At 37.6% G+C, this 24,959-nt stretch overlaps 1 protein-coding gene and 1 long non-coding RNA gene across 2 annotated transcripts in view; one reads left to right on the top strand and one right to left on the bottom strand.

Annotated features, from left to right (window-relative positions):
- The window catches only part of PCSK5 (proprotein convertase subtilisin/kexin type 5), a 229,767-nt gene that overhangs the window by 198,252 nt on the left and 6,556 nt on the right, over positions 1-24,959 (top strand). Inside the window, exons 25-32 of the mRNA XM_015652533.3 lie at positions 5,556-5,598; positions 6,419-6,561; positions 8,324-8,524; positions 18,939-19,022; positions 19,510-19,705; positions 21,912-22,129; positions 23,168-23,404; positions 23,866-24,093. Of these exons, the coding sequence (XP_015508019.1) occupies positions 5,556-5,598; positions 6,419-6,561; positions 8,324-8,524; positions 18,939-19,022; positions 19,510-19,705; positions 21,912-22,129; positions 23,168-23,404; positions 23,866-24,093 (1,350 nt within the window). The remainder of the gene's footprint in view (positions 1-5,555; positions 5,599-6,418; positions 6,562-8,323; positions 8,525-18,938; positions 19,023-19,509; positions 19,706-21,911; positions 22,130-23,167; positions 23,405-23,865; positions 24,094-24,959) is intronic.
- On the bottom strand, positions 9,186-19,463 carry LOC107216066. Its single transcript, XR_001525373.2, has 3 exons — positions 12,866-19,463; positions 10,565-10,665; positions 9,186-10,371 (listed from the first exon to the last, which is right to left on the bottom strand). It is a non-coding gene; the product is annotated as an uncharacterized LOC107216066 (long non-coding RNA).

The raw sequence follows: 24,959 nt of genomic DNA, 5'->3' as shown, positions 1-24,959 counted from the left end.
AAGTGTCTAAGAAAGTGTGCTGGATACAAGTCCACACAGCCAAGATAATCTTTATGATACCTCATACTTTTGGTACCTCAGCTCTTATAACCTAATTTTGGACATGCTGAGTTACTTTTTAGAGCAGTAATGAATGATTGATCTCTCTGATGCAGAAAGATGGAAGCTGCAGTTCCTCATTACCTTTGACCACCAGGATTTGATTAAATTTTAATGTCTTTTTTTCTGGTGGGTGCCAGTAAACATCATGAAGTCTACAAAATTAAATCCAGTTTCCTCAACAAAAGGAGCTTTTGAAAGAATAAAGAAAGTTCTGCTGAAAAAAATAGTGAGGAAGAGGATTTTCTTTATGCCATTGCAGCATTTACCTTCCCCTTCTCAATGGGAGTTCACTTACTCACATGTATAGATAACAGCAGGATAGCATTCATATTTTCTCCAGACTCTTAAAACCATAACGAATTTCAAGCACTTTCTTCAAAGTCAAACCTTCCGTCTTAGAAAGCCTGTGGCTATAAGCCAACACTCAGAACAATAGAAAAAATAAGGTAAAACTTTAGATTCTGAGCCACTTAAAGTAGTTATTCGAAGAGAATTTCAGAGTCAATAAAATGTAAGAACATAAAAATCTTGGCTCCTATTTCTTACATTTAAAATACAACATGTGGACTAAAGTGTTTTCCCAAATAATTTCAGCTCTCTCACCAATCATACAATTTACATATGCCCTTTTGCACTTTCATAATGAACAGACACCAAATTTAGCTACCTTTTAATGTGATAAGTGACAAACTTCTCTGATACACCATATCTACTGGCTTGCATATATACATTTCACAGGCAGAAATTGCCACACCATTAACTAATAATGCTAAGTAAATAGAAGCTCTTAGTTCATTGAGGAGGTGAATATTTGCAGCACATGGAGCTCACCCAGATCATTGATAAACTCATAGGATTCAATGGAGGATGGTCTTCCTCTCAGAAGTGATTGTGTAAGCCAGGCATCCTCTCAATTTGCAGTGCCAATCTTCCCAAGGAGCCACACTTCCCTGACCTAGCTCTTAATTACTTGTGGGTTCTCTCTCACTCACCCAATTTGTGAAGTTAAAACCTCTTATGTTATGAATAGTTCTTATTCCTACAGAATACCTCATCTCCATGCAGCAAAATACAATATATACCAACTTTCAATCCATCCAAATTTCTACAGTGAGCACTATGATATGGCTTTGCAACCTTTGCACTAGGACAGTTTTCAAAGGCTAACACTGAGAGTAAAGTACTCCTCAGTAGAGCACAGAGTTATAACACTTTTGTTGTTCAAAGACACCTTACAAAAGAAATTAATAGTAAGAAGATCCAAGGAGCCATGTCCCTGAAATAAAGGCCTGCTAAAGAGGCATTTAGGCCCAAGTGTGGCATTTAGCCTCTTTGATCTAGCAAGGTAAAGCCTGAGCCACTCTCAAAGGTCAGAAAGAACCTGTTTAGTTTGATTGGCGTTACAAGGTCTGTGTGAAAAACATAAATCTAAAGGCTGAAAGTGAGAATAAAAAATACACAGATGATCAACAAGATGCATTATACAGATGCAATGGAGAAACATAGAGTTTGTAAGGCTGTGGGAGTGAGAAGAAAGTATTTGGAGAAGATTTAAGGAAGTCTGAGCAGCTGAAAGAGCAGCACTGTGAACAGACCTAGGCTTACAGATATGGATTTATCATTACATGATAAATGAATGAAAACTGAGCTGGTTCCCATAGCAACTTAAGAAAGAGAAAGAAAAACTTCATTTCTTCAAACTACCCCTGATGATGAATAGACCTTGGCTTTCAAGAGAAAATTATGATAAGGATAGTTTTTTATCTCAGAGTAAATTTTCTGCAAGAGGTTGGTCTTGCAGAAGGGGTTTTAGATTTGCAGATAATAAGACCTTTTTTTATAAGCTTCTGTGGTGATAATATGCAAACTGTGCAAAAAAAAATGCCCAGTGAGTTTTGGAACTGTTCTCTGATTTTCAGTCCTGACATTTCAGTGTAGGCAGAACATTACATTAGAGTATGTTGTCTTTCCTAGAGGATAGGTAAAAAAGAATTTCCTTGCACGTTGAAGATACAAGGTGCATGTATTGAAAAAACTTTCTTTCTTTGATTTTTTTCTTTTTCTGAGATAGAAAAAACTACTTCCTGTGTAAAATCCAGGCTTGGGAAAAAACACTAGAAAAGCTTAAGATACAAGACCGAACCTTGAGTTCTGCAAGAATATTCCAGATTTTAGTTTAAAGTTCTCCACAGAAATAACAGCATGGAAGAAAACTACTGGATCAGACCAGAAATTCACCTAGCTCAGAAGCCACTGACCAAACATGCCCCTGAAATTACATATACAAATAAAGCCTGTATTTCCTTCAACAATTTGCAGTTCAGAAGCTTCATGAATCAAAACAGTCAAGAAATGTTAACTGCTAAATCTTTCTGCTGGAATTACTGAAGAAAACATACATTAAAACAGACATAATCTAAACCATCTGCAGACCAGACCTTCTTTTCAGGGATGTTTGCTGCCTCCTTGGGGCCCAAGTCAGGGATCTCACCAAAAAATAAAGATTAATAGAGCCTTCAAAATACTGCCCACTACTGCTTTCACAGGGGTACCAGTGATATTTCAAAAAGAAACTCAAGGTTAATGAAAAGAGAATTTAGGACACTGGAAATAGTGAGTGCCAGATCCTATGCTTTGGCCACAATAACCCCATGAAGCTGAGAGTTGGAATTGTTTAGTCTGGAGAAGAGGATGCTCAGGGGGAACTTCTGAACTCTCTCCAGTTGTGTGAAAGAGGGTTGTAGCCAGGTGCAGATTGACCTCTTAGCCAGCTATCAACAGGATGAAAAGACGTGGTCTTTGTCTGCACATGGGGAGGTTTAGGTTGGATGTTGGGAAGAATTTCTTCAGAGAAATGGTGGTTAGACCTAATGGACTACCCAGGGAGGTGGTAGAGTCACTGTCCCTGAAAGTGTTTGTGGAAAGACTGGACATGGCACCTAGTGCCATGGACTAGTTGACAGGGTGTTAGGTAAAATGTTGGACTCACTTATCTCAGAGGTCTTTTCCAAACTTATTGACTCCATGATTCCTTGATTCAGGTGACAAGGTAGTGTTCTCTTCAATTCTTCCAGAAATGAAGAGCATAGTCTCTCATGGCAGTCTTCTGGACAAAACTTCCAGCACACAGCTGGATAAACACATCATGGGGTGGGTGTGCAACCGGCTCATGGGTCAGGAACAAAGGGTGACAGTGAATGGGGTGACATCAGACTGGTGACCTGTCACCGGTGGGGGTTCCACAGGGCTGCATCTTAGCCCCGTGCTCTTCAACATTGTCTCGGTTCTAGAAGACAGGTGTCTGCTAGGGAGAGCAGGAGCCTCCCTTCGGATGAATGAATGTAGACCCCCTCCCTCCGAATTATTATAAATTTGAAATCAAGGGGCTTTCAGGCAGAGATCTGGGGATAGGAATAACAGTTCTTTACTAGTATAACCAGGCAAACAAACAACAACAACTACAGCAATAACAAGAACACAGAACCAGGGACCCCGGGACAGCTTTCTCGGCTGAGATGGGATGGAGGAGAGGCTTCGTTTTCACAAACCCCTCAGGCGGGCAGTCCTGGTGCTCCTGCAGGGCTCCGAGGAACAGTCGGCTGGAAACAGCAGGGATGAGCTGAGATCCTGGGCCGGTGGCTGAGGTGTATCAGCAGCTCCGCGGTGGTGGCTGGCACTGCCACACGTCCCGGCAGGACAGGGGGTGCGAGGCCACCAGCAAAGAGGGGAGAAGGAGAAGAAGCAGCCGCTCCGTCTGGGTGATGGCGAAAATTCCCTTCTCTCCACCGCAGCAGCTTCGCGACCAGCACACCAACGTCCTTCCCCGAAGCCGAAGAAGGCCCAGCTAAAAAACTGTCCCCACCCTCTTTTTCTGCCCCTTTTCCTCCCCCCCGGGCCCGGCCACTCTTTGTCCGTTTTGAGCACCCTTAAGTACCGGTAGTTAGCTTGTCTCAGCACATAATGGGTAAAAAATTTCCCGGGCAGGCCAGAAGGACAAAACAAAAAAAAAGGACACCTAACCCTCAACAAACATCTTCATTAACAACTTGCATGCAGGGCTGGGAGGGATACTAAGCAAGTTCACAAATGATACAAAACTGGGAGGAGTTGTTGAATTCATCAAAGGGAGGTCCTGCAGAGAGACCTCAACAAACTAGACAAATGGGCAATCACCAACCATGTGAAGTTCAGCAATGGAAAGTTCTGCACTGGTGCAGCCTCTCCTTGAGGACTGTGTGCAGTTTGGGCACAACAATATTAAAAATATATTAAGCTATTAGAAAACACCCAAAGGAGGGCCACAAGGATGGTGAGGGATCTGGAGGGGAGGCTTTATGAGGAGCAGCTGAAGTCACTTGGTTTATTCAGGCTAAAGAAAAGGATACTGAGGGGAGACTTGTCTACAGTCTTCAGTTTCTTCATGAGGAGGAAGGTCAGACATTGACCTCTTCTCTGTGGTGACCAGTAACCAGTGACAGCCCAATGGACTGAAACTGTGTCAGGGAAGGTTTAGGTTTGATATTAGGAAAAGGCTCTTCACCCAGAGGGTGGCTGGTCACTGGAACAGGCTCCCCAGGGCAGTGGTCACAGCACCAAACCTGACAGAGTTCAGGAAGTGCTTGCACAACATCTCAGGCAGATGGTGTGACTCTTGGGGATGGTGCAGTGCCAGGAGTTGGACTCAATGACCATTCTGGGTCACTTCAAATTTTGAATATTCTGTGATTCTCTTTATAAATGCATTCACCCAGGTTGTTTAGCTTCCTTCCATTCTTCTGTGAGTAGAAGACAATAGAAGAAAGGTTATTAAAAAAAATTCCTCACTTTTGGAGCCAAATCCATATTTTTAAGAGGTTTAAAATTTGCATAACACTTTTTCTGTTCATTCAACAATTTTTTTGAATACAAAAATTAGTTTTCTGGTAGGAAAGTTTACCCAATAGACTTGCACCACAACCAACTCTCCAAATATATAAATATCTTGTCTAGCTCAGGATTTTGAAATTTAAACTGATTACTTAGATGTCTGAAAAGTATGCTTTTAGAGGTGTCAAAAGTTTTTAAATTATCTTTGCATAATAAAAAAAGGCATATGATGAATTTATTGTGTCACGTAAGTCACAGTCTCCTTTCAACAATTCATTTGACCCAATCTGAGGCCCTGTGAAGGTTCTCCTTTTCAGATCATCACTTCCTAAGTACTTAGCTCCTTCCAGGTACCTGGATTATGCTGAAGACTAAAAAGCCACAGGTTACTATGAAAATACAGTCCAGGATCTGATTGTGGAAGATTGCATCTCAAAATAAAGGTGAAGAATGATGTTCTTTTTCCAGCTGTAATCATTTTACTTTAAGAAATATGAACATAAAATTGGTGTAGCAGAAGTTCTTTTTGGCATTCTGGTTTTTACTCTGAAAATTATTTTAAAATAATTTTATATCTTTAATTTCAGATGATCCAAGAATCTGTATAACATGCCTTCAAAACTATTACATGTAAGTATAGCTGTATATAACTAGCTCTTCATGACTACACATTTTTCTGAAGCAAAAATATGCACTTCACTACATAGATCTGTGCTGTGTATGTTGTCTCATCCTTTAATTTGTTTGTCTGAAAGACAGGAAATGGGAAAAAGACTTGAGAAATGTTGGAAAGCTAGCAAATTATTCAGTATTGAGACCTGTTAAAACTTATGGACTGGTGGGACCTTTGTATATCAGAACAGAGGAATATGGAACAAAAAGTGTCAAAATGCTAAATAGTGCATATGGATTTGGAACAAATTTGCTTTTAGTGTATTGTGTCTAGCTCTGATAAGTGAAGTTCATAAGACTTATAAATGTATAGAGTTTATGCAAAGGAATAAAAAAGTAATTAAAAGCTTAAATTAAGTGGAAGGAAAGAACATTACTGATTTTTAAAGAGAGCATTTATAGATCTCTGTAAAAATTGGAAAAGAAAATATTAATCATGTTGACTCTATAAACAAAGGCACTGGATATTATGTTTTTACAAGCAATCAGCTCTTTACAGTCATGATATAATAATTCTTCATGAAGTATGTATTGAGGTTTCTGCCTACCTTTAAAAAATAAAATAAAATTAATCACACTTAAGACTCCTGACATTAGGAAACATGACTTTGCTAGCTGAATAAACAACATACTCCAAATCCTCATTATATGAATAATTTGTGTTCATTATGCTGATCATTCTTTATCATTACCATGCCTAGAAACACACAGAAAATAAACTCAATGACCTTCAAAAGAAATGATGTTCTTACTAATGATGTTCTACTTTGTCTTACAGGTATAAGCAACATTGCTACAAAGACTGTCCAGAAAATACCTACAGAGATGAAAGTTCTTGGCAGTGTAGAGGCTGTCCTAGCAACTGTGATAGCTGTGACAAGGATGGGTGCTATTCATGTGAGGAAGGCTTTTATCTCTCAGGTAAGCAAAGTACAAACAATGGCATATTACATTAAAATATTTTAGAGTTTTTCTTTAGAAAAATACTGGATCCAAACTCTCAAATTCATAAATCTCTTCTGTGGCAGACAGTGGAGGTTGAAGTGACTTAACTCTTTGCAGAATCAGGCATTTGTGTTAATGTAAGGTGATTATGTTACCCAGGAGAGTAATTTGGTTCAAAGGGTCTATATACTTAAATTTCAGCTCTTTTGGACACCTAAAAATATTTGTATTCAATTCAGACTTTGTGAAAGGAGAGTCTTTTAACTAAAGAAAGACATTTAAATGTTTCCTTACTATTTGTAAGTCCAGTTTTACTTCGACTTTTAAACACTCTGAAAAAAGCTCAGTTAAAACCACTAAATTCCAAACCAGATTCACACAAGAATAGGAATCTCCTAGCTTTTTAAAGAAGCCATAAATCAGGCAGCTCTGGTTCAGACATGGTGCCAAAAATGAATCACAGAAATTCCTGAGGCTATAATATTCTCTTGCCCTGGCTGTTGAGAGTGCCCAGTAGTATCCATGAGGCATCACACTCATGGATAACTCTGTGGTCACACCCAGGGTGAGTTGTGGGTCTGTGATTTTTTTAATTGAATTTAGACAAAACTCAAAAAGCTGTAAGTGCTGCAACTTCCAGAGGTTTTGATGAGATATGCCAAACCTTAGCCTGAATCAGATTAAAACCTGAGTTTAACTTCATATTCAGCAGAAACTAGAGATCCCATAAATTTGCATATGTCTAAAAAATTTGCATATAGCTAAGAAACTTAGGGGCATCTAGTCATTAATTTTTTATTAAGCCAGTAAAGTTGTTTGGATTCAACCATAAAACTTTTACCCAGGCATGGACTTCCATTAAATTTGTATGTACTAATGTTTAGTATATTAATTAAAGCTAAGTTAGGGGTAAATTTAATTTTAGATTGGTTTAAAGTTTGTGAAGTTTCTCATATGAAATTAAACTGAATTTAGATTTCATGCTAAAAAATTAGGGTTTTTATAGCTGCAAACTGTTTCATGTGTGCCCTGGTTTAGGGCAAATTTGGGAAAAAACCTTCGAATGAGATCTCTCCAGAAAGCAAATTCAAGTAGCTCCTCTCTGAACTGGTTCAGGAAAAGATTTCTTTTGAAGAAAAATGTAAAAAAACTGTTTATTTAACAAGCAAAGTAGCTATAAGCATAAAAAATTAATAATATTAAATAATAAAACCTCTTGAAGTTCTGAAGAGATGGCAAATCCAGAAAGCCCTTGTCGTGGGGTGTAGCTCAGCTAGCTCAGGTTCTTATCAGTCCCTCCAGTGCTGCAAAGTGCCAAGGCCCAGCCCCTGGTGGGCCACAGGTGTGAGCTCCTGGGGTTTGTCTGGGTTTTCAGTCCAGAGCAGGTTTGAACAGACCCAAGAAAAAGAAAAACCACACTCTGGGGATTTTCTCTGTCTCAGCTGGCTAAAAACAAACTAACAGCAAGGGAGAGCTCTGTCCCACTGTCTGTCCGTGCTGCAGACAGCACAGCCCAGGAGCAGAAGGCAGAGGAGTCAGTGCTGTTTCTGAAAATAAACTGCAGCTTCTTCCTTCCCCACTTCGCTCTTGGAACCATCTTAAATGTGCAGAACTTAATATGTAACATAAGGCTACTGGGGATACAAGCATCATGAAGTCACCCAAGGACAGACAATGTCCCTGGAGACAGAGGGATGGACAGCGGTCATAATGCTTCCAGGCTCTGTTTTTATTGCAGATGGCACCTGTGTGAGTGAGTGTGGAGACGGCTTCTTTGCTGATGGCATCTCTAGAGAATGTGAGCCTTGCCACAGGAGCTGTGCAACCTGTGTGGGGTACAGTTACAAGAACTGTACCGGGTGCAAAAACAGTTTCCAACTATCTCATGGGCAGTGCCTGAATCCAAGAAATTCTCTGCCAGCTGGGAAGTTCTGGAGGGGTAAGTTGAAACAGATCTTGTAATCTTTTCTGTTTCTCTGAAGACTACTACAAAATTTAGAGAATAGCAAGATTTTGCAGAATGATTTAAACTACGCTTTTGTAATTTTAAAAGTATACAGACCAAACCCATCGGTTCCACAAGCAGAAATTCATTTTCCTGCAAATAGTGTAACATTTCAATACAATGTAGGTGTTTCTTAACTATCTTCTCTGAATAAAGATTAAAAATAAAATTGACAAAAACAGATTAAAATATGAAAAAGATAAAAGATGTGTAACAGATTAAGGTCCTGCGAGTTCCTTATCTGAACTACTGGGTTTCTTGTAAATTAGGTTTTAGACCAGCTTTGTGGCTATTTTTTCACTCCAGAGAAGCTGATGTAAGTTGGAGGAAATAGAAAATAATATAGTGTTGAACTATGCATGTGTGATGTGAAAAAAAAATCTATCCTCTCTCTTCTGTCCTTTCTCTGTATAGATATGCACTGCTTTCTGAGAGACTAAATATGGCCTGTAAGGCCACATTCTGACATTCTGGTCCTACCACAATCCTCATTTCCACAACCATCACAAAATAATTACTTTTTTCTTGGTCTCATCCATAGCATGATGGAACAGAATTCTCTGTTCCAAAAAAGCTCCCAAAAATCCAAAAGCTGTTTCGAATGAAAATGTTTTTATTTAGAGATATTAAGAAGAACACTATAATAATTTTAAACTTTATTTTCCTTTCTACCCATCTTCAAATGCAGCCTAGCACTGTCACAAATTTCTTATTAAAAAAGTTTTAATTGAAGAGGGCATATATAGACTATTTGTCATTCCCATTATGCCAATATATAAAGAACTATCGAAGGTTTATGTTACAAAATGAAACTGTGCCATTGGAAAAAAAAAAAGGGGGGACTTTTAAATTTTATAATGGAACAGTAGCAGAATCTATTATAAAGTTTAGGGATTTACATCACTAGGAGTTTTTGAGAACACATGAAAAGTGTCTGACAGGAATGTTTCTGAATGAAGCAGAAGACCAGCTTACTAGCTGTATTTTTGAATCAAGTCTGATTCCTATGTTTTCATTTGAATCAAACACATCCAAGAATGACAATCCTTAGAACAATATGATCTTGTATCAGAAACAAATATACAGTGATTAATACTTTCAGAAAAAATATTGACCATTTCAATTAATTGCCTATCTGTTGGAGAAACAATGTATCAAAATGAATAATCTTTCATCACTTCAAAAAAAAATTACAGAGACTTAAAAATAAGAATATTAATAGAAAGTTGATCTTCTACATGCATTTCCTTGTGTTTAATCGACAGAAGCAAGCTTGGTTTTTTTCAGTTTAAGACTACATTAACATCAGTGCCATGAAAGGTCACATCTGTAGTCTGGTCTATCTATTGATTATCTCTTTCTCACACTGTTAAACACGGTGACTTCTTGTCAATTTTTTTCTTTTGACCATATACCTGATGCAGCTCTGCAGAAATGAACATTTCTGTCCTGTGAAACTTCTTGCTCTCCATCTTGCTTATCATTGGTCTTTCCTTCCAGCAGTAAAAATAGACCTGTCCTAGGGACATTTCAAACTGAAAGATAATGTTTCACTCAGAGCTGTACTGCCTGGAACATTAATGACTGCTCCAAAGACACAGGATTCCTGCTGGTGATGGGACCCCAGGGAATATGGCTGGTGGCTGTACATCTCCTCTTGGACAGACTCGCTGGGTTTCCTCCAGTATGGCAGCTGCTGTTCCATGTAACTGTTGGGAAAGTGATGTGAAGCTGGTGATATCCTGAGCCTTTTTCCTCTGCACTTCCAAAGAGAAGAGAACCTTCAAGTCAAAATGTAATGAAGTTGCCACTGTGTTTATTGAAGTTACATCCTTTAGCAACTACATTTATTGACATTTTCTGATGATTCTTGTTCAGACACTGTAGGCTTATACAGTTCACATAAAAATAATTTTCATTGTTTAAAAAACAACACAACCTGAATGGTTGATTTTTGCTTAGAATATCACTCACTCATTTCTTTTGATGATTTCATTCAAGGGGCAGATGTCAGCTGAGTCCAGATTTCCAACCATACTGTCTATATCGAAAATTCTTGTTGCATCATAAAGGTCCTTAACAAAAAAAAAAAAAATAGGATTCAGGAAGGCAGGACAAAAACACATTTAGCTCTAGCAGTACATCACACTGCTAAGGTTGTTCCTGGTTAGCAACTGCAGTACATTTCACATCCTGACAACACTTTAATATATATGGATCATTTTAAAAGGGAAAAAAACCAAACCAAACCAAACAACCAAAAATTTTCTGTGTTTCACAATCTGTCACAATTATGTTCATCATTGTCTAAAGCATTCTGAAAAGAAATAGAATTTAGGGTATGCTGTCACTATCATTATCTACTCAATTCTGTAAGATTAGTGCAAGAATAGATAAAACTAAAACCTATCTCTGCTCCTTGAAATTTGCTGCCAGTGAGTAGTATTCTGGTTCTTATACCTGTACAGAAAACATCTCTGGGTCAAGAACAATTGGTCCCTCTACAGCTTATTTTAAGCATAATTGTAAGTCCTCTGTCTCTTCCACTGTGTTTTTCAAAGATATACATAATACATACAGATATATAGAGAAAATATTTTTTTGTTTCATACTTGAGGGCAAAATCAAAGAATCTTTCCAAGTCTTTCATCAGCTGTTCTGGACAAATGTATCTGGGAATCTTTTATCCCGCTTTACCTTTTTTTTGTTATTGTTGTTTTTAGTTTTTTTATATACTCTTTGATTGTATCCAGGGTTATTTTTTTCTTACCAAAATACAAGGACCTTCCACTTCATCTGTTTTCAAACAGATCATGCAGCATGACAGGCATGATCAAAATAGCTTGTCCAGGCTCTAGGGGATATTAGAATAGTTTCATGATTTTCACCAGCCCTGCATGGGTAAAGTTGTGGCTGAGACTTTGGGTTTGACCCTCATCTTGTCTGGCTGTTCATCAATATAAGCTTCTTACACTGCATCGTCAGCATCTTCAACACATTTACCTTAGTGCAGCACCATGGTAGAGCTGCCTCTGATCTCCAGTGTCCAAAATTAAAGAATCTGATTAAAAAATACAGGCCAGATGATTACTAGTGCTACCATTTTGGGGGATTGAGGTAGGTCTGGGAGCTAGGTATTAAATAAAAAACCTTGCCCTTGCCACAGGAGTGAAGGTAGGAGAGCACCAAATGCAATCTCATTACATGGCCTGCTCCAGACTGTTGCAGGAAGACAATACAACTAGAAAGATAGATAAAATTTCCACATCTAATGGTTTACATCAGCTTTTACTATGCTACTCTTTAATTTATTCTTTTCCTTTAGAAATGTATAAATTTAGAGCTGAGGGATTAGACATTGAATTGTATTACAAACAATGAAACAATTTCACTCTGGCTCTTCCAGCAATATTAATTCAGTGGGTTCCACTGCGGGTTTAATGAGAATGTTGACATACCATATGGAACAATGTGACTTTTGGGAAACATTCTTGCTCTGCTGGTTCAAGGCTAACATAACTTAAAGGGCAGTACATCAGAATCTTCTATGGAGAAAACAGCTCAGGGTCTGACTTCCTTTGCAAGCTGAGAGACTAGTCCATTTAGATTAGAATTAAAACCATTGTGAGTGTGGAATACACTTTTCCTATCATGTTAAAGGTTTCACTTCCATTTTTCATGTGAGGATGAATTATACATAGACATGTCCCACAAATTTTATGAGCAAACACTCCAGCATCCAAAACATTCTATTAAAAAACCTATTTAAATTTTAATTTACTTTGATGGTATAATCTGCTGAGCAAACTGTTCAGCTGATATCAGGAATCCCTAAAAGGTCATATTCAGGTCTGAAGTAATGCAACATAATTATGTCTGTTACTCAGGCTTATAAAAAGTCAGGGCAAGCCAAGAAAAGGGGAAAATAAAAAGATCCCAACAAATGTACTCTAGGCTTCTGGCATGAGATATTTTATCTCATGTACCAGATGATGAATTTGGAAGCCAGGACACACACTAGTATAAGCTTAATCCAACAAGTGAGTACATGGCCCCTGTTAACTCTATTAAATGTTTTGCAAATTAAAATGAGGTATTTGTTTTGCCATATCACTAAAAGGCTGCACGCTTAAAAATAGTCATTCTTTGGTTTAATATGCCACATTGTAATGAAAATAAAAAATGGGAAAAATAGGTATGGAAGGAGATCTATTTCTAATGATGAAATAGGTGTTTCTTTGCATAGATAAATAGCAGCAGTTTACTGTTACATACCATCCCCAATGATAAGAGCAACATCCCAGAAGCACCACTAACCAGCTGCATTTTCCTTTTCCTAAATCCAGAGCAAAACAAAATCGGTACAAATGTACTGATGAGAAAAATAAAATCAGTACAATAATTCAGGCTTTAAATGGACCTCAGTGCAGCTCTGTATACATACATATAAAGATTTCAGAATATGGGGAGGAAAAAAAAATGCAGTACACAGGAGAGAAATCAGCAATAGGAGAGAATGGGTCACAGTCTTTTAAACATGAAAATGCTATGGTATTTATAGTGCAGAATTACAGCATCACGGGGAGAGGTTGAAGACATTTTAATCACCACCCATATGTGAAATTTCAGGTTTCTAGAAGCGAGAAAACCAGTCCATTATCAAATATGTTCTTATCCATGACAACTTCATATTCTGGTTTTTTGTTTGTAAAATAATATCATTTTTTCAAGATAACTAAATTGATAACGAATGGTTATTGGAGGGTATTTACTTCCCAGCACTCCTGTAGTTTATTTAAAGTTACATTTCACATAAGTCTTCACAATGGGAGAAGTCTAGCATTTTTTTACATATGTTTATAATTTTCAATATATTTTACTATATTTATATAACTGCTATTACCTCATGGAGACATGTAATCTGTTTTGGTTTTTTTATTCATGATTGTATTAGCTTTGCAAGAACAGTGCCATGCACAAAATAAAATCTAACAAAAGAAGCCACCCTTCAACTGGATCACATTCAAATCCCATATTACTACACAGTGTAAAAACTAGACAGGTCACCTTCTAAAAGGAATGCCATCCCAGTAAGAAACAGCACTTCATTCCCTTCTGCATCCCTCAGTACAGTAATTGTACCACAGTCCAATTACAAAATATATTGTAAATATGCAATCCTTTCAGAAATTAAGATCTAGAAGCTAAGAATATTATAAATATACACAGAGACCTACTTTGATAGCAACTAAAAGTAGGAAGTTTAAAATCCCCTCTTTATTCACAGAAAAGCAAGAGATTTAAATTGAAGGAAATAAAACACCTTTTGCCAGTTTGAGCACTTCCTGATAGCATTACTTGGCCTAAAGATCCATTCTCTAAAGGAACAGGTAGAGAGAACAGGTAAGGTGGACAACACAAAGGAGATGAGAAACTAGAAAAAACTCCTATTAACACCATTGTGGTTTCTGAATGAAATTAAGGAGGGACTATTAAGCAATTAAAATGCTTTTGTACTTTAAGACATGCTTCTTTATATATGGCCATATCTCTGCTCATATGTCCTCAGAGGAACTTCAGAGGACTTCAGCTTTTTATTTTAAAATAAACTTCATATTTTCCAGAAAAAATGGTGAGCATGTGAAGAGGACCATACTTGTTTCTGTATGAACCCATAATTTTTACCCTGAATATTTTTGAGGACTTATTTTTTTCTAAAAGTCGATTGAAAAAATGTTGTGAGTTCAAAGGAAGATGACTGAAACAAAATTAAAGGAAATATGGGGACATTGTGTTAATCAGAAATAATATTTCACTCTTTTGTTCATTAATTCATTTTGGGGTCACAGTACACATCCTACAGTTTTATGTTTCAAGAAAATCTGCCATTGTCTCACTCATGATGCAGAATCCCAAAGGAGAAAAGTGAATAGGAATAAAAATTTATCAGTTTTTCTCCACCCTTCCAGTTTTATAATCCTTTGAATAGTCTGAATGGACAAAAGCACTGAGGCAGCTTCAAAGCTGCAGTAAAATTTGGCTCAAGAAATAATGAGATTCAGGTTTTCAAATTGTATAAAAGAATAAGAGAGACTTACCTGAGCCAAAGATGTTACTCATTCTGACAAAGACACAAGAACAAAGATGATCTTGACTCATATTCTGACCCAAGTTTAGATAGAGAGCTTTAGCTTTTGAAAATAAAAAATGGTTATTGATTTAAGAAAAATAAAAGAGAGAAAAAAAAGTATATACATTTAAGGATAAAAACAACCCAGTAGGTCTCCAAAGATCATTCATTTTGTTGAATGTTTAAGTTCTTCAAGGAAAATGAAAGTATAACCCAAGAGCTTAAATCCAGTAATTTTCAAGCTTTCCATTTGCAGTCAGCCCAAAGACCAAGGAAGTACATGTTGCATGACCATTTCTTCAGCTTTATAAAGTTATTCTTTGGAAGGATCTTACATTTAAAGTGAACAAACCTTTCATTTAAGAAGATCATATTACTGTAAATGTGTGCTGTTTATTAGCTTTTTTAGTAAATGAAAGCCACAGTCACAAGAAAGACTCATTTCACCTATCCAGAATATTTTTTAAAAAAATAATTTTTACAAATTTCTTCTGTCAATATTTAAATTGGGAAATTCAAATACTTATGTTTGACTGGAAGCTAAATGTTGTTTCTGTTGTCAGCAGAAGCCTAATTGCTTGTGTACATTCCCCTCTGGTGGCAACTAGTAACTATTACAAAAAACAGGACATACTGCAAAAGGGAAACAGAAATAAAAACTAGTTTAAAAAAATCTTTATTTTGCATGGTAAGGCTCCAAACATTTAGAAAAAATGAGCTCCTTTAAATATTCATCACAATATTTAACAACTTCGCTACTTAACTTCATCTGATCTTCTCTCAAAAATAGCAAAAGAGAGAAGCTCTGCAAAAATAGACTTAGGATAATAGAAAGCCTTATAACAGCCAACTATTCTGGAATATTTCTTATATTCTTACAGTTGACATTAAGGACACTTTTTAATATTTCATTAAATATTGAAGAGCAATGAAAAATATGAGGCTAAGGAGTAGTGTCTCCAAAAAACCCTTTGACAGTGAATCTCAAAAAACTTAGCAATTACCTATTTGAGGACTATTTGCATGTGTGCACATAAATGCTTGTGTGCACACCTTAAAAAAGGCTCAAACTTCCCTCTGTACTCAGTGGTACAGAGGGAATTATATTTCAATTATAGACAGTAGAGTCCTTTTAGCAGAACATATTGCAACCTGAAATACAGAAAAAAAGGTATTCATCAGGGGAGAAAGAGCCATAATTATGTCAGCAAGAGTGTTAGTGTGGGAGGATTTCCTGGACCCTTAGTGTTTGATTTGCTTTCAGCATCTCAGGAAAGCCGAGACCCTTGTGCCCTCTGTCAGTGTCCCATCAGGGGGACCCTTCACTGAGCGGTCCCGCTGGATCCGAGGGTGCTTCCACTGACTCAGTCAGGGAAATCAGCAATGCAGACCCCCAGCAGATCTTCCTCTTTACCAGAGTGTGTTACCCACTGCCAGCGACACACTGACAGTTTATGGAGCAACACTCTGTATTAGTGTAAAATCACTTAAGGTTCAAAGGCTGTCAGTGATAACGTCTGACTGGAAAAATGTACTCAAAGTAACACACAGACAAACTCTAATCACCAGTGAAATGTTCTGCCTGCAGAGAACATGATTCTGACCCAACAGGTGTCCTTGTGGGGGAGAAGACAGGTTCAGCCCACTGACTGACCCCAGCAGTTATGCTGGGCTCTTTTCCACCTTTTCCCCCATTGTCAACTTACTTTTGCACTATTTCTCTGTGTCAGGTGGAGCTTGAGTGGCTCTAGTCATTCATCCCCTTGTTACTGATTGGTGTAAGATTCTCTCACTTTGCTTTTAAAGATACTGCTATATCTGGAGAAAGTTTATATTGTGCCAGTTGCCAGGAAGAGTAACAACACCACAGGCCTTCATTATCCTGTAAAAGTAGTATTCACAAATAGTGAATACTGCCAAAGACTGACTAATCATGCTCTTGCTGAACAACCCTCTGTTAAACCCCCAGGTTTTGATCTGCTGTGCTCTCCATGGATCATTACATAGAGATTCTTTTTTACTTAAATGAGTTTTTGAGGCTTCTCAACTAATTGTAGTGTCAGATTATATATTTATATAATACAATTTATAATAATATACTTATTATAATATTAATACTAAAATATATATATTATATACAGGTTATTATATACTCTTGTGGACCATCCCCAGTCACACTGCATGGACCTAACTTCACTCATTCATATGGTCTTACTCATATTTTTGTTACTATTCTGTCTTCTTCTGTGGTATGATATGCATATACACAATTTGCACCTGCTTATTATAATGCCCATAATTTCTCCTTATGGGAAAGAGCTTTATGTAAGTTTCTTGTTTTCTTCCCTTGTTTTTATACCTGAAGCATTTGCTTCCATGGTTTCCATTCAAAATTTCAGTATTCTAAACTATCTTGCCAAAACAGGCAGAACAAAAGAATTTAGTGATATGCTGCATTTGGCTAATCGTTACTGTCTCCAATCAACCTACAGAAATCAGATATATTTAACTGGCAGGATGAGCTGGGTGTGCTAAATGAGGTACACAGCTCAACCTGCAAGTAACTTTTGGCTTTGTCTTTATTCTCTATTTTCAGCAAAAATCAGAAGGCTTCTGTGTATTGTCTGTTGGTCCATAATTATTTTTTCATTAGACTTATATTTAGCCATTGTTGTAATTTGCTCGTATCAAAATACAAAGCTGCATGACAGGTACATGGGCACATTGCACAGCAGACTTTCTTCAGTTAGGTATGATGCTCCAATCTCTTTGTCATTTTATAACTGATGGTTCTGCAAAGTGTAATCAAAGTTCGCTTTTCCACAGTCATAGGAATTTCATTTGACACTCATTAGGCTCCATTTTGGAGGGAAACATCAGGCAGTAGTACCTTTGGGGAGAACTAGTTAGTGTTTTTCTCAGCCCTTGATAAATTAGGGAGATGGCCAATCATCAACTGTATGAATTCTAATTTGGGCAAGAGTTGCATTCTGCACCTTGGGACAGTGCAGCCCTAGTTTCTTGTACAGACTAAGGAGCAAGAGGCTGAAGAGAAGTGCTGTGGAAAGGGACCTGGGTGCTCTGGTCGATGGCAAGTTGAATGTGAGAGAACAGTGTGCCCTGGCAGTCTGGAGAGCCAAGTGTGGGCTGGGATACTTTAAGCATAGCACTGACAACCGGTCAAAGACGAGATTGTCCTGCTCTTCTCCACACTGAGCAGGCTCAGTCTGAGGACTGTGTGCAGATTTGGGCAGCACAATATGGGAAAGACAATAAGCTATTAAAGAATATCAAAAGTTGAGCCATGAGGATGGTGAAGGGTCTGGATGGGAAGCTTTACAAGAAGAGACTGGGTTTGCTCAGCTTACAGTAGAGGAGACTTCACTGTGGTTTTCATCATTCTCACAAGGAGAAGCGGAGCAGCAGATACGGATCTCTTCACTCTTGTAATCAGTCACAACACTCAAGAAAAAGGCATGAAGCTTAGTCAGGGGAGCTTAACACTCAACACCAGGAAAGATTTTTCACCTAGGGGATGACTGAGTACTGGAACATGCTTTCCAGGGAAATGGACACAGCACCAAGCCAGACAAAAGTTCAAGAACATTTGGACAATGCTCTCAGCTTATGAGGTGTTCTGCACAGGGCCAGGACTTGGACTTTAACAATACTGATGGTCCCTTCCAAAGCAACATATTCTATGATTACATGGTTTCTGTCTCCTTTTGACTCAGAACTTTTAGGTTACAGGGTAATGGTGTTCTGCAACAATTTTGTTCAAAATGTCAATGAAATACCTCATTAAAACAGGTCCCCAAATGTACATACTTTCTAGATCTTACACTTATACTAATCTATTAGTATAACATACCTGTTTTTGGGTTTGGAGAACTACATTGAAATCAAGATTATTGGGATAATTATAAAATTAATAACATCATTATAGTTCTCATTTGTGATGAGCAGTCCAGAACACTGCCTTAGTTAACATGAGGACAAGGTTCATATTTTCCTTTAATACAATTCATAACTTAACATTTATGAGAGAGGAGTCAAAGCACAATCATTAAGTTCTTCAACTTCATTAATTCCAAAAATTCACAGAGGTGCATTTTCAAAACACCTTAGGAAAACCCATACTTAGCATCCCTTCTAAAGGGAGGAGAAATTAAGAAAAACAGGTGGTAAAAAAAGGAACTTTTTTCCCTTTCATCCCAGATGGAAATAGAAAATTGCTGTCCTGTGACTCTTCGTGTATGACCTGTGAGAAATCTGCTGATGTGTGTACTTCGTGTCCAGAAGGTAACATTTCAGCTTCCTTGGATAAGTGACTGTAATATTTCATATCCTATATGCTTCCAGAGGATGTTTTTGTCAGTGGTCACTACAAAGTCCCTTAACAGCTTCAAGGGCAATCAGACAATCAGCAGTCGAATTCAGGCAACCCCCGTTGCATGTCCTTTGCAATATGGGTTAAAATGTTGATGGTGTTCCTTTTCTTTCCTTTTAATTAAAATTTGTAGATATGATGCAAGAATTACCAAATAAGGATTTCTTCAGCAAAACATACTAGATAATCCTGATGATTCCTTGTAACTGTCAATGTCAGTGAAGTCTGAGCAAAATATTTTGGGAAATGTCTTGAAGAAATTATGTTTTATTCATGCTTTTAAGAACCAAAGTTGAATTTTGATAAGTTGAAATTTTTTTTTGTAGCCATCCAAGGCAGAAATCTTTTATATATATTTCTAATTGATGCCTTTACCCACCTGGGTTGCTCTTCTGCCAGGAAAATTTCTTATCCATGACACCTGTGTTTCTCTGTGCCCTCCAAAATATTTTGGCAACATTGCAAGTGGAAAGTGCGAGACGTGTGGGGATGACTGTGAGGTGTGCTCTGACCAGTGGCACTGTCAGAAGTGTCAGGCTGAACAGAACCAGCTGCCCTTCCTCCACAAAGGCAGATGCTTACAGGAGTGCCCTGAGTAAGTAACCCCTCTTACATCATCCTGATTTTTCCTCTGTGCTCTTTCTCTTTAGAATTTCAGATCCATTATTAAACTTTCAAAGAAGATCTTAAATAATGTAAACTACCAGAAACTAAGGTAAATGTAGTTTTCAGATTGCCTGAATAAACAGTATTTTCTTTTGGTTAGAGAAAAAGTAAAAAAATCAAGTGAAGGTAAGACATTAAATCCTATGAAAGATGGAACAGCTCCCAATGACTTTAATAGAAACATGGTACTTCATGGCAAATGATAATAAAGGTTCTAGACATTCTCCAGTTTGTTCCTTCCTCCAAGTAGTACAGAGTAGAGATATAAACCCAGGTAGTGAGTGTATTAGAGTCCAGATATGTAAATACAGTGATTAATGAAGTGTGTTTCTCTCTGTGGGTCAATGTTTATTTTTATGTGTTTTTATGTGTGGAATTAAAAAAGATTCCCATTTGACTGCAATGGATATTAGATATTAGATCAGGCAAATGAGTAGATAAGGTTCTCTCTTTTCTATGTTTTTTTTCATCAGCATCCATCTTATGAATAGATACATAAAACCAATGCTATGCAGAAAAAAATAGTAATTGTTTGGTTAACCTTTTTTCTTCTGAAAAATGTGAAGCTCCTGCTTTTCTTGCAATCTCTCTACTACTGCCTTCCTGGTAATTTTGTCAAATAAGTCAATTAGAGTCAGTGGAACAGGTTTTCTTCCTGAAATGTCACAGTGAGTGCAAGATAATTGCAGTAAAGCCTGCTCTAGTCCAGAAACAACTTTTAATATTAGAAACTGAGGCAGAAAACCATTAATTGTGTTTTGGCATTAATATGTCTCTTGTCAGTACTAATTTCCCAGGTACCCTACTCAAAATCAGTATAACAAAAGTAAAACTTTTTATAGAGCACTTTTCATTACAGATGTTCTTATCTCCCTTTTTTCCCCTAATTCAAAACTGTAAATAATGGTTTCCCATCACTGAGCAAAATTCACAGGGTTTAAACTCCAGTTTCAGATTCTGAGGTAAAGTTCTTGGGACACAACAACTCTCCACTGGAGCAGAAAATGAGACCATTAAGAGAGTTGTCTTGGGTTTTGAGACATGTTTTTAAGGGATAAAAATGTTTGACTGACTGCATAATTAATTTCTGACAGGAATTTTGAAAGACTGGGCAAACTGAGTGCTCAACATTGGAACAAGAAAAGGTGACAGGACTGTGATAAGTAGTTTCAGGACCTTGACAAAAGTTGGAGGATAAAAAAAGATGAGAATAGGTGGCAGGCATGGCTCCTCCTACCTTTTCTCTAACCTTGCTCCTAATGCATCTCCCCAGAGTTTCTTTGGAAAGGTCATGTCCAAAGGAAGAGGCACCCCTCTATAAGGAGTAACCAATTTTGCTAGTGTAAAGTACATATTCTGGGAGTACTTTCTATCTCAACTTCTTCAGTTTTCATCAATGGCTCCATGGATTAGCAATCATGTCAAAATGCTGACTTTTCCTTTAACCTTGTAACAATTTAGTTTTGAGAGTGTAGACAGATTTAATTCAGCAACTCTTGTATGCATCTTCACCTGAAACAGAGGTGCAGATTTTTTTCTATATGTATGACTAGTACTCCCAGCTGTGGGAGAGAAAATGAGTACATTTTCTCTCACACCACAGAAATCAGCAATATGTTCTTCCTCTTTGCCATGTCTAGCCTGCTCTCAGTAAGGCAAGGTATTATTTAAATATCCTGGGGTTTGGGGTTTTTTTTCGATCTCTGCCCTTATTCTTTCTAGCGTTCACATTTCCAGAGCTGTGTCTTCTCCTTCTCCTCTCTAGAGCCACCGAGGTTACCATCCTCTTTCTTTCCTTCATGTCAGTATTGCAGGTCAGCTGCACAAGACTAGAGACTGCATTTTTTCCCAAATGTTATATTTCTACCTTATGTAAGGGGAAAATAAAGACAAAAAATTACAAAATAACTTAGACAGCAGGTACAAAAAGAAAGGAAAGCCCTTCAAATAGCACTAACCACGTACATTTCCTACTTTCTGACACAGGAGATGTTAAGAGGAAGATGGGCAAAAAATTGTATGAGAAACATGTTTGATCTAGTAAAGTGTGTATGCTCAGAGTATCTCATTTAGGGTTATAATTCTCATAGCCTGAAGTAACCAGCAATTTGCTTTGTGTTTTTCTCATTCCATAGGGGATATTTTAATGATTCGGAGACTTGCAAGGAATGCAGTGGATCCTGTAAGACATGCATGGGAAGTGCAACCCAATGCCTGTCCTGTAAAAGTCCTTTGCTTCTGGAGCACTGGGAATGTAAATCTACTTGTTCAGAGAAGCATTTTGCCTCTGAAGGAATCTGTAAACATTGCCCTGAAATGTGTCAGGAATGTATTCACGATGAAATATGCACAGGTATTACAGAGAACTGCTGTTCTGTAGAATAAAGTCCACCTGGGTCTGTCTGGACTGACAGAAAACCAAGTCCGAATTCAGTAATGTGCAAAAAAAAAAAAAAAAAAAAAAAAAAAGAAAAAAGTGATGTGCATATCATTGATATCATTGTTAATCCCTAAAATAGATTATGGTGAGACTAATGCTTACTCTGTAAAGATTTCACATTGCTTTGCCTGGTTCTGTGGTTCTTCAGAAATTCCTGCTGGCCTTATTTTATTTTTGATCTAGTGTACCCAACCTTAAAAACTTGTGCACCAATGTGAAACACGGAATGTTTCTTTTCTAGCTTAGTTGAAATTCACAACTCTTTACCATTTTTGCAAATGACCACTCCTGTTAGAGAAAGAAAGATATTAGGAAATCCTAATAAATACCCTTCCCCCCCACCAAAAAAAATGCCTCCCCCAGATATTAAAGGTGGTTAATATTGAGCAAGCCATTCTGGAAACATACACATGAACGAAATAAAAAAACAACAATCAACCAACCAAACTGTAAACAAATATATTAAATCTAATACTCATAATAAAATAGCAATTTATACACAGTTCTAGGCAAGAACAGACATTTAGGCCAATATATTCTAAATAAACTCATATTTCAGTAATAAACTACACAAAACTTCAGATATGTACATTCTTGATTTTCCAGGAAATTAATAATGCAGAAAAATGGCAGAAAAAAGGCCAACTATATTTTAATGTCAAATGGCTAGGTTAATATCAAGCCATTTATTATCAATATTAAGGTAAGCAAGTGACTTTTTCTTACAGTTTCTTGCTGTAACACAGAAGACACCCTTTGAGGGTTGGGCCAAGGTAGGTCTCTTGGAGGGGAAAGATTTGAAAAGGGAAGTTCTACCTTCTCAAGGTGTTTTGATGACTTCTGTAATGACAGACAATCCAGAATTTACTGTTTCCTTGGGACTTACCGTCTCTCGCACTAGGTCAGAATTTGCTGCCTATTTGCTTACCTATGTTCTGCTGTCCCCTGTAGAGTGTATGGACGAGTTTTTCCTGCATGAGGGGAAGTGTGTTCAGGAATGCCCTTCACACTTCTACCCTGAAGACAAGCACTGCTTTCCCTGCCACGCCGACTGCAAGGACTGCAACGGGCCGGATTCTGATGACTGCACAGCATGCACTTTCAGCTTGTTTGTCCTCTACAATGGCATGTGTTTTGAAGAGTGCCCTGAGGGGAGTTACTATGAAGAAGCCACCAAAGACTGCCAAGGTTGGCAGGTGTTGTATTCTCCCGGAGAGTATTCAGATACAAGTGGGTCTGTTTAAAGGTCACCCACTAAGGGCCTGTATGTGACAGCTAATGTCATTACTGGTGTCTTGGAGTTGAAGAGGATAGCTAAAGCAGAAAAATAATTAGGTTTATTGTAGAACAGCAAAAATTGAAGGAAGGAGAGAAGGAGGTAGCCAGGACACACATACTTATTTTTACAGGCAATCACTGTGGTAAAATGCTGAGGATGACTGCAGAATTGCTGAGAACTGCTGGAGACTCCATTCACTGTTGCCAAAACAGTACATCAGCAAAAGAAAACCTAAGGAACTACTTGAATAATATTGAAAATTACTTCCCTCAGGTTTTCAGCCTGAGATTACAGATGCTCCTTCAAAAATTAAAGTAGTAGTAACACTGACAAATCCAGAAATGGTGAAATTCCTGTTTGTCCTTTTCAGCATGCAACAGGACATGCCAGACTTGTTCTTCCACTGTCTGCCTGACTTGCAGAAATGGATGGATATTGAACCATGATGGGCACTGTGTGTTATCTGGATACTGTTCTCCCACTGAGTACTACATTGAGGAAATTCAGACCTGCAAATCTTGCCACAAGAAATGCTTCCACTGCTCAGGACCCACTGAACATCAGTGTCTTAGCTGTGTAAATAACCAATACCTTCTCAGTAAGTGTCTCTCTCCTGCCTCTAGATTTCATTCTGAAATCACGGAATAGACAAGTTTTCATCACATTTGCAAAGCATTTGGACTGCATCAACCAATCTAAATAATCTAAGGAGGATGTGACGAGTAGCTAAATTGTGCAGAGATAATTTCTTCAGTAGGGCTATGTGGAAACTCCGTGAGGCAGGGCTTGGGCTTGGGACTCACAGGAGCTAATGCAGTATTTCTAAATAGCAACAAACACCATGACTGAATGGAAAAACCCTCATACCTTTCATTTACTTGGTATTTACTTTTCCTGTTGTTTTCTACAAAGACTTTAAAAGAAGGCTATCATTAGGTTTGTTGTTGCTGCTGCTGTTAATGTATCCATAAAAGGTGCACATTTTCATGTTGGCTTGTTTAATCCCTGCATTAAAAGGGATCACTAAATCAGCATCTAGTGGGTGGCCAAGGTGCAAAATTACTTTCCTGGCTTTGGAGCAAAGAGTAGGTTTAAGACTATACAGTTTCAGAAACAAATAGGAAAAAGTTTAAAAATCTCCACACTGAAACATTTCTTCTCTACATATTCTTCTAAAAGAATTTTGATAATCATTGGGAGAAAAAATTATTAAATAATCCTTCAATGCAGGAAATATCTAAAAACCAGTGTAAATTAGAAGTGAACCTAAGCTTTTTGAGTCTAATTCTAATGCAGATTTTACATTTCTGTATTTCTGAGGCCTTGCATTAGACCTACCTTTTTTATCAACACATTCAGCTGTTTTGCACCATTATAACTGGTAAGGTTGATGGACAAATGCAAATAAACGTACTGAAACTGAGATAAAAATGCAAAAAACCCCAAACCTGAAACTATCTTCCT

The sequence above is a fragment of the Parus major genome, chromosome Z (assembly GCF_001522545.3).
Source record: "Parus major isolate Abel chromosome Z, Parus_major1.1, whole genome shotgun sequence".
Taxonomy (NCBI): Eukaryota; Metazoa; Chordata; class Aves; order Passeriformes; family Paridae; genus Parus; species Parus major.
The sequence above is the reverse complement of the archived record's forward strand: the minus strand, read 5'-3'. Positions and strand labels throughout refer to the sequence as shown.